This window comes from Corvus hawaiiensis, chromosome 15, assembly GCF_020740725.1.
Source record: "Corvus hawaiiensis isolate bCorHaw1 chromosome 15, bCorHaw1.pri.cur, whole genome shotgun sequence".
Taxonomy (NCBI): Eukaryota; Metazoa; Chordata; class Aves; order Passeriformes; family Corvidae; genus Corvus; species Corvus hawaiiensis.
Genome location: NC_063227.1, coordinates 3576847 through 3586766, shown reverse-complemented (window position 1 = coordinate 3586766; position 9920 = coordinate 3576847). Strand labels below are relative to the sequence as shown.

At 63.3% G+C, this 9920-nt stretch overlaps 2 protein-coding genes across 2 annotated transcripts; both read right to left on the bottom strand.

The window, feature by feature from the left end:
- Positions 1-1626: 1626 nt before the first annotated feature.
- Positions 1627-3722, bottom strand: LOC125333787 (alpha-2Db adrenergic receptor-like). The gene has a single exon (XM_048320014.1). It carries the CDS (start codon positions 3505-3507, stop codon positions 2479-2481), a length of 1029 nt encoding a protein of 342 aa, XP_048175971.1. The 5' UTR covers positions 3508-3722; the 3' UTR covers positions 1627-2478.
- A 626-nt stretch (positions 3723-4348) lies between these two features.
- SLC34A1 (solute carrier family 34 member 1) lies at positions 4349-9914 on the bottom strand. The gene is made up of 13 exons (XM_048320137.1): positions 8403-9914; positions 8071-8190; positions 7755-7937; positions 7260-7388; positions 7039-7182; positions 6818-6929; positions 6532-6727; positions 6238-6333; positions 6023-6122; positions 5626-5793; positions 5362-5478; positions 5081-5205; positions 4349-4975 (listed from the first exon to the last, which is right to left on the bottom strand). The coding sequence occupies exons 2-13, from the start codon at positions 8174-8176 to the stop codon at positions 4421-4423; spliced, it is 2031 nt and encodes a 676-aa protein (XP_048176094.1). The 5' UTR covers positions 8177-8190; positions 8403-9914; the 3' UTR covers positions 4349-4420.
- Between the last annotated feature and the right edge of the window lie 6 nt (positions 9915-9920).

Here is a 9920-nt window from a genome sequence, read left to right as displayed (position 1 = left end):
CAAGCAGTCGGTACTGCCTGTGGCCGCTGTGCCCTTCAGCATCCACTGGAAATCAGATGTCACATCTTCAGGGTATGAATCTGGAGTGATGAGGAGGAGGAGGATGCTTTGCCCCGCCTCACCTTGGGGGTAATCTCTCTGTCACTCTGCCTGGAGGGATGAGCTCATGCTGTGAGAACTCCTCTTTTAGACCTGCTTTCCTTTCAAAGCTGGCACATGTTTATTTTGAACTTAAAATGAGATGATTTTGTTTCCGACATTAACCCTTGGGTTGCTATTTTCTGTTTCCTCCCACCTGGCATTTTGCAGCACCGTTCCTGTCACTGACAAGAGTCATGAACAACGGGATGCTGCTGGATCAGCACCAGTGTCCAGAGGATCTTGATGTCCCCAACAGATCCAGCAGCAGCCCAGGTGGTGGAACTGCCACTCTGCTTTTTAGCTCTGTGAAGGGGATGACATGGCTGGAGAGGGAGAGGGCTCTGAACCCAAGCTTGTTGGGGGAGTAATTCAAAACAATCTTAGGAAATTGAAGAAAAAGCCTGAAAATGCAGGATGCAATTCCAGGCACAGGAATAGCAGTTGGGCAGCAGCAATCAGCGCCTCGAGGGGAGCCACTTTCCCAGTGGCACTGGGGTCACGCTGGCTCAGGAGCACAGCAGGAATAAGGGTCCTGCTGTGGCAGATGAAACAGAGAAACAGACTTTGTACAAACTTGGAATGGAAATGGCTGCTGCAGGGAGATGGAGCGACCTGCTCAACGCATCTGCTGTGAACAGGCTGATGTGCTGGATGGGGATGCAGTGGGACATGCTCAGTGAGGGAGCTCTTCCCAAGCATCCCAGTAGGGTGAAGAGGGGGACCAAATGCTCCCAACACCTCATCCAGCCCTCAGGATTTGATGTTTCAGACATCAGCCTGAATCTCCCTTCACTGACTCGGATTTTGCCCCGATATGCTGGTGTTGCCTTGCTCAGGCAAGGCGATTCCCCTGCTCCTGCCCTGCAGCATCCCAGAGCCGAGTGCTTGTGCCCAGGAGGAGGGACAGTGCTTGGTGCCCTGGTTGGCATCCAGGGTGCTGCCACAGGGCTGGTGCCCCCTGGGAGAGCTGGCTGGCCGGGTCCCTACTAGTTGCCCTCATCTGGGTATTTTTAGAAGCAAAGTGTAGTTTAATTGTGAGAAGGCGAGCGGCAGCCTCGGGAGGGGAAGCTGGGCGGCAGCGATAGGGCAGCTCCTTCCGCAGGCAGTGCCACTGCAGCTCCAGCCACTGGAGCCAGATGCCTCTGGGAGTCAGCACTGGGACCCATCCCAACCCAATTCCACTGGGAACCTCTGCTGACTCCAAAGCTCGCACCATGAACCTCCCTGCATGGGGCCAGCAGGCACAGCGATGGCCCAGGGATCCTCACTGCTGCGAGTACCCCCATCCCATCCAGCCCCCCATCCCACCCAGCCCTCCCAGACCCCAGCTGAGCTGCACCCACCCCAATGGGGGCTGGGTAGGCTGACGGGGGCCAGTGTTCCTTGGGCTCCAGCTCACAGGCGCCAGCGGCTGTTTTTAGCCCAGAGAAAGTCCAATGTTTTGAGATTTTCTATTTTGAGCAGCAAAGCTGAAGAAGTGGAGCAGCCCCTGACCCCCGGGTGTCTGTGTGGAGCAGGGCTGGCAGCCAGGCAGGGTGGGTGTGGGGCGGCTTCTGCCCCCCAAGGGGGATGTGGTTGCCCCCGGGTCTTCGCCCCACAGCTGCCTCCGTGGCCTCTTGCACGTCAGGCTGTGCCAGAGCCTGTTCCCATGCGATCCCATCTCTAATACTCTCCCAAGGGAGAACGGCCTTTCCGGCACTGGGATGTCATTCCTCCTTTCCCTCCTGCAGCAAGATCCCAGTAAAGCTCCCGAGCAGGATATGGGGTGTTCCACCCCAGACCTGCAACCCTTGTACCCCACCATGGGTACGTGTGTGCCCTCACAGAGCCCCTGTGATGTGGCACAGCTGGCATGTCCCCAGAGGGGATGGCCCTGGCAGAGAGGCACAGGGCTCAGACTGGGCTGCTGTGGTGGCACAGCCAGCTCAGCCCAGTGCTGGTGATGCTGCCACATGGAGGGTTTTGTCTCCTCGCAGCAGCCGTGGGGTCCATCCCCTGCACAGGAGAATGCTGGAGGACACAGACATCCATCTGGGAGTGGGGAGGGCTGGTACTCACTGGAGCTGCCACAGCAAGTTGTCACGACCACTGCTTCAAGGGATACGTGTGGGATGACGAAGGTGACAACGGGTGCTGGCAGTTGGTGCCGCTTCCTGGGCTCCCCAGAGGCAGACGCCAGCCCCAGGCACAGGCTTTGGTCTCGTTTTATTCAATCCTGCATTTCCAGAAGCACCTCGAGCTGCACACCAGCACTGCCATCCAGGGTCTGTGCTGGGGCCAGGTGCTGTGAATGCTGAGTGGGGCTGGGGGCCATATCCCCGGTGTCCCAGTGGGTCCCTAAGTGCGGTACCGGCGGGGGATGGCAAGGAGCCGGCGGAAGGCAGCACGGAAGTCCCGGTTGAAGAGAGTGTAGATGAGGGGGTTGACGCTGCTGTTGCAGTAGCCGATCCAGAAGAAGAAGTTGAAGAGGGGCTTGGAGATGTGGCAGCCCTGCCCACAGAGAGCCCCCAGGCTGTAGGTGAAGAAGAAGGGGAACCAGCACAGCACGAAGGCCCCCATCACCACAGCCAGCACGACGGTGAAGCGCCGCTCCCGTGCCCGCAGCAGCCGCCGACGGCACAGCAGCACGCTCTGGTGCTGGCTCCGGCGCCGCCATCCCGGCATCCCAACGCCTGACCCCCTTCCATCGCTGCTGGCGGGGCGCGGGGAGCGGGCAGCGAGCAGGGCGGCCGTCCGCCGGGTAGTCAGGCGGTAGATGCGGCAGTAGACGGCGACCATGACGAGGCAGGGGATGAAGAAGGAGGCGGCGCAGGAGGCCAGCACGTACCAGGTCTCCTGGCTCAGCTGGCACTCCCGGCCCCCCGTCCGCGGCCGCAGGAGCGGTGGCAGTGCCACCAGGGCCGCCGCCGCCCAGACCGCCCCGATCATGCCCTTCACCCGCCGTGGGCTGCGGCGCAGGTTGAGCCGCGCTGCCCGTGTGACGGCCCAGTAGCGGTCGAGGCTGATGGCACAGAGGTGCCCGATGGACGCGGTGCAGAGCAGCACGTCCAGCGCCAGGTACAGGCTGCACCACAGCCCACCAAAGTACCAGTAGCCCATCACCTCGTTGGCCAGCGAGAAGGGCAGGACGAGGATGGCCACCAGGATGTCTGCCAAGGCCAGGGACACCAGGAAGAGGTTCTGTGGGGCTTGCAGGGCCCGGCTGGTGGAGATGGCCACCACCACCAGAGCGTTGCCCACCAGCGTGGCCAGCAGGACGGACAGGGCGGCCAGCAAGATGAGCCCCGTGGCTGCAGGTGAGTGTGGGGCGCTGCCGGCGCCGCTGCCGTTACCGGAGGTGTTGGGAAGGGTGCTGGCTGGCTCCATGCTGGCCCAGCCCCTCAAGCAGATGAAGCCCCATGGGGCTTTCCCCCGCCCTGCTCACCGGTCCCGAAGCGGCTGCGGGCACAGTCCCAGCATCGCTGAGTCCCTGGGGGGTTCTCCCGGCCGCCACCACTCCTGCACTAACCCGGTCTGGTGGCGAGGTCGTCCTGGCCCAGTGGTTGCCCAGTCAGGCATGCGGGACAGCAGCAGTGCTGAGAACACAGAGAGGCTCCCACGGCAGCGCTGCTGGCTCTGCTGGTCCTAGTCCGGAGGAGGGCGGGCGGGAAGGAGGGAGGGAGGGAAGGGTGGGCCGATATCGCTGGCAGGAACCCAAACATCTGTGGGCAGTGGGAGAAGTTGTCATTGCCGCTTAAAGGGCTCCCTTCAGGGTTACCATGGCAGGAGGGCTTCTGCCATGGGTGCCAGGGCGCCCGGTGGTGCAGGGGCACTGCCCAACCATGTCGAGTCATCATCCTGCTGATCCCAGCCCAGCAGCACCGCAGCAGCCCAGCACCTTGCTGGCTGCCCTGTGCTGTGCCTCGCTCACTGATACACTGCTGTGGCACAGAGTGGGGCACTATGGACCCTGCCAGCTCAGTCCTTCGGGGACAAGGCAGGTGGAAGAAGATGCTGCCTGTGACACCTCAGTACAGCTGGCTACAGACCTCGGAGTTTAGCTGTGGCAGCATCACCACGTGCCCCACAGCACCAGCAGAGTGTTTGGTGTGTCCCCAGCACCAGCTGGGCTGAGCAGTGGTAGTGTGTGAGAAACGGGGAGGATGGTGGGGGTGGGGTACCTGTGACCGCAGGGTTTGCAGAGGGAGGACCCAAAGAGACACACATCTGGGGCATGGGTACTTCCCCTTTATTAGACACCAGCGGCCGCAGGAGCAGCAGCCCGGGTGTGCATCACCAGCTAGAGCCGTGTGGCACCGTGAGGGAGTGGGCGAGGGGAGCCCACCCGGATGGTGGGGCTGGGCATCTCCTCGGGGTAGGAGAGGGCGGGGTTGTCCAGCCCCAGCCTGGCCTTGTCGCGGGGAGAGCCCTCGTGCTCCTCCCAGCCCTCGGTGCTGCGGCAGCGGTCAGTGCAGCACAGGGTGGCCTGGGTGATGACGCGGTCGAGGGGCTGCAGGGAGTGCATCCAGGCGGGGAGGAAGTCCCAGGTCTGCAGCCACTTGGGCAGGCGGCCGGGGCTGTGCGCCTGCAGCGCGTTCACCAGCCCCACGAAGAAGAGGAGGCCGAGGAAGGGCGCACCCACCCCCACCAGCGCCCGCCAGCCCGCCATGGAGATGCCGAAGATGAGGGAGGGCAGCAGGAGGAAGCAGATGATGAGGTACAGCACGGCAAACCAGCGGTACTTGGCCGTGCGCTCGCCCAGCGCCTTGGCCATGCGGATGGGCAGGCGGGTGAAGGGCAGCGGGTACCACAGCAGGATGCCCGAGATGTTGAAGAAGAAGTGGCACAGAGCAATCTGTAGGGATGGCATCCCTGTCAAACTGGGCACGTGGGCTTCCCCCACCCCCTGCCCTGCCCGCTGACCCCATCCAACCCAGCCATGGCCCTGGGCTGACTCTACCTGGAAGGAGCTGGCCAGCTTGTCCCCCGGGCTGGCCAGGGCAGCCAGGATGGCAGTGGTGGTGGTGCCAATGTTTGAGCCCAGGGTCAGTGGGTAGGCACGCTCAATGCTGATCACCCCCAGGCCTGTGGGAGAGGCAGCCCATCCATCCCATCTCTCCTGGCAGTCTCATCCCTGTGCTCTCCCAAGGATGCACAGCTCGTCCTGTCCCTCTGAGTGCTTTAGCACCCACAGGCCACAGGCTGGCACATGGCAGGGGACCAGGAATGGCCGGGACTCACCGATCAGGGGTGTGATGGCCGAGGTGAAGACAGAGCTGCTCTGCACCACGAAGGTCATCCCAGCACCCACCACCATGGCAAAGTACCCCGTGAGCCAGCTGAGCGGATGTGGGAGGTCTGCCACGGCATGGGCATGGACACAAACATGGATATGGGCAGGGACTCATCAGGGTTGGGGGTTGGGGCAGCCAGGGACAGGTCTGAGGATGGCAGGTGGAGATGGGCATGGGTGACCGTGTGGTACACGGTCCCCGTCCTACTCACCCGTGTTGATGACCTTCTGGATGGCTTTGGCCACCTGCCCCTTGAGCAGGGAGTTGAGGAGTTTGACCAGGAGGATGAGGCAGGTGCAGAGCACGACGAGGGACCCGGCCAGCAGCACCAGCCCCACAGCCAGGTCGGGCAGTGGTGTGTCGGTGAAGAGGTGCTTGCCTGCCCCACAGCACGGCTGGGCAAGGGGCTGGGGCCAGCCCGGCCCCGCTCGCAAACCTGCCCCCACAGACAGCCCCACACCCAGACCCCAGCCCAGCATCTCCCAGCCCTGAGCCACGTCATGGCTCCAGCACTTCTCCATCACGTGTACAACCCCCAGCCCCGCCTGCACCTCCTCAGCCCCATGCCCTGTGCCCCAGCCCTGCCCAAGCCCTCCACACCCACTCACACTTCTGCCTGGTGATGTTGTGGAGGACCTCGATGCCCTTAGTGCTGCAGTGGCCGGGGGATGTGCAGTTTGGGGGGGGCCCAAGTCCCACAGTGGCCATCTGCAGGGAGAAGGTGGGCTACAGCTGCCTCCACGGTGTCCACAGCCAGCCCTTGCCCACCACCCATCCTCTGTGGGATTGTTTGGTGGCCCCAGCAGGGCCACGGGCCCCTCACCTGTGGGGATGCAGGGCCACACCAGACGCGGATGAGGCTCCGGTTGCGCAGGCTCTCGTCCCCTGTCGCGATGCCCGTGATCACAGACTTGTCCAGCTGCAACAACACACATGTTGGAGAGGGTGCCTGGGGGCTAACAGCACCCACAGACTGGGGACATCTTCACTGGCATGGGGACACCACTGCCAGCCTGGGGACACTTGGATACGACCACCATCAAAGGGACACCAGTGCTGGGGACATCACCACCAGCCTGGGGCACACCATGCTGGCGAACACAACAGCTGAGGAGACCTGGATGATGAGCTTGGTGAAGGGCTCCGTGATGATCTTCAGCAGGTCGGGGGCATCCTTCCCGCTGCGGATGTTGAAGGTGGCCACGACCAGGCGGGTGACGTGGTGCAGGTAGCCACTCACCACCTCCAGTGGCAGCAGCACCAGCACCGACAGCCAGTTGAAGCAGTCGTGCACCGTGGCACCGGCGAAGGCTCTGTGCAGAGCAGAGGAGCTCGTTGGCATGGGGTGGTCCTGAGGAGCAGCCCCCAGCCCCCAAGTCTCCTCTGACCCATGCAGCTCTCACCGTTTGAACTCACTGCGGTCGCCAGCCTGCATGAGGGCCACGATGGTGTTGGTGACTGAGGTGCCGATGTTGGAGCCCATGATGATGGGGATGGCAGAGCGCACCTCCAGCACTGGGGACAGAGAGACCTGCTAGCCTCACATGGCCTGGCTCAGGGTGACCCCATCCAGCCATCCCCTCCTCCAGCCTCAGCTCCCCAGGAGCCTCATGGGCACACTCACACCCTGAGGAGACCATGCTGACAATGATGGAGGTGGAGGTGGAGGAGCTCTGCACCAGCACGGTCACCAGGATGCCCACCACCAACCCAGCCACTGGATTGGAGAGGATGGCGTTGTCCTTGAAGATGTCCCCCGCCACCTTTCCTGTAAGGGAATGTGAGCACAGGCTGCTGGCACTGCCAGTGCCACCAGGTTCCCAGGCATCCCTGCCACCCTCCTACCTCCAGCCAGCTGGAAGGCAGAGCTGAGCACGTCCAGAGAGCACACGAAGAGGTACAGGAACCCAAACATCAGGGGCACCTTTAGAAGGGAGACACAGAAGGACTGGACCCTGGCCCAGCACCCGAGCTCTGTGCAAGACAAGAGAGAGTGTTAAACTCCTGCTGTGGCATGGCCCTGGTTCCTCAGGCTCCTACAGCCTCATGCAGTTCTCTCAGCTCCTGGCAGCACAGGGCTCATGTCCCCAGCTATGCCACCTCTCCCTGGGTCCCCTCCATCTCCTCCCACACTGGAGTGCCTTGTGCCAACTGCCCCATTGTCCCTCAGTTCTTCCCACATCACCCCAGGATGCTCAGGGTCTCCCCTCCGGCACTCCCCTCCCATCCTGGCACCCCACAGTCCTGGCACACCAAGTGCCCCAGGTGCCTCTGTCAGGTCTCTGGGGTGTTCCCCAGCCCGCGTGCTGTGTGAGACCCCCACCACCTGCGGGGTCTCACCTGGCTTCTGCAGCTCATCCAAGCCCAGGCGGTGCCCCTGCCAGGACAGCGCGTCCAGCTCGTAGCGCTCCCGGCCCTCACGCAGGCGCCCCGGCGAGCCGGGGCAGGGGAAGCCATGGTCAGGGCAAGGCACAGCGCTGACAGTGAAGGGGCAGGTGTGGGCACCTGGCAGCCGGTGCAGAGCTGGAGAGAGAGGGCACCTATGGTACAGCTCTGTCCTCACAGGGGCCTCCATGCAGAGGAGACCCCAGCACTGCCTGGGCCAGAAGCAGAGCTGAGCCAGGCGAGGAAGAGGAGGAGGGCTGGTGGCACCTACCTTGGGGGCTGGGGCAGTAGGCAAACTGTGGCCCGTGCACCACCCTTCCTCCCCGCACTGGGCAGCAACCAGGCAGGACCGGGCTCTCCGTCCGGTAGGGCAGCATCGCTCCTGCTGAGGCTGAGCAGAGGTGGCTGTGTGTCACCACAGCTGTGCTGCACCCACTGCCATGTCCCCCCGAATCCCTGCAGCGCTGGCACCACTGAGGAGCACCATCCCATCATCTGTTGGTACCCTGGGCCACCAGCTGCTGCTGTGCCACCCCAGCGAGCTCCCAAAGGGCAGGCAGGGGGGGCAGGAAGGGGACTCCTCCTGCTCAGGGCCCAGCTCACCTGGGGCTGGCCGGGCACTCAGGGCAGTGCCACTTCCACATGCCACATCCACGCGTCCCTCCAGCGAAGTGGTCCGTGGGGCACCACGGCCCTTTATACACACGCCAAGAGCAAAGTCTAAGGAGCCCCGTGTTGCCCCTCACCTCCACTCGCTGCTCACCTCCTCCCCAGAAATTCCTGCAGTTAATGGGTAACCCCCACCACATCCCACGTCAGCTGCGGCGGATGGGGCAGGTGCCCCCGGGGTACCGCGCCCCTGGCACTCCCCGACTCGCCTGCCCGGGGTCTGGGTAAGCGGCAGTGATGAGCAAAGCCGGGGCACTGCTGGAGCCCAGTGCCCGAGGGGTGATGTCGGAGCAGCCTCAGCTCTCCATCATTTGGTGCCATGTGGTTCATCCACTGCACGAGAGGAGGAGGAAGAGGAGAAGGGCTTGGTGCTGGTGCTGCTGGGGCATCACAAACCACAGGTGAGGCCATGCACACATCCAGCACCTTCAGTGCCATTGGAGCATCAGCCATGAGGGACCCAGCTCTGCCCAGGGCACAATGTCCTCACTCCCAGGGCATTGGTGGTGGGTGATGCCAACACCGGTGTGATCCCTGTGTCCTGCCACTGGTGGTGATGGTGGCACACAGCCCAGCTCTGCCTGTGCCAGCGGCTCAGTGTGGGGCAGCCAGCAGTGCTGTGAGGGCTGTGGGGCAGAGCCTGCGTCTCCCTGGCACCACATCTCCCCGGCGCGTGCGATGGGTGGGCAGGAGAGGAGCGAGGCCAGCGCTGCCGTCACCACCTCCTCGGCCCTGTTTATCATTACCTGCTGCTTACACACCTCCAGCCAAGTTTCCATCCACCCACAGGACACCCAGCCGGCTCCTGTCCACAGCTGTCCAGGGGAGAGACAGTGGCCAAAGGGCCCCTCCAGCCCCGGTGCCTGTGGGAGTAGGCACAAAGCTGTTCAGTTGCCACATCCCCATTTCTCCAGGATTAAGCACTTCCAGGACCCATCACCATAGATGAGCCAGGTGCAAGTGTATGGGAGGAACAAGGGCAGATCCCTTGGGTACTCCAGGGCACTCAGGGACTGCCTGGGGTACCTGTGCCAGTGCTGGAACACCATTGAGCCACCTCCACTGAGTCACAGACTGATGGAGCTGAATGCCCGGGAGGTGCCACAGCAGGGGACACGTCCTGGCTCCGCAGGGCCTGGGGACCCTTCTGTCCAGGGGGGCAGGGGTGCAGCCAGTGTGCAGGAGGCTGGTGTCCACACTTGCCCCGTGCCCAGGGGCTCTTGGCCAGCTGCCCCCACAATCATTAACCCAGTGAGGCCCTGGCAGCTCTGGCTGTCACTCATTGACAGAGTCGGGGCTGAAGTCCTTGGCCGTGCCGGCCCTGCAGCTTCCCCTACTCCGTCAGCAGTGCCGGGAAAACAAGCTCCTGGCACTGCCCCTTGCTGCCAGTCAGGGTGGCACTGGAGCCAAGGGCTGGCCCCAGCTCTGCCATGGGCCTGGGAGGGCTCCATG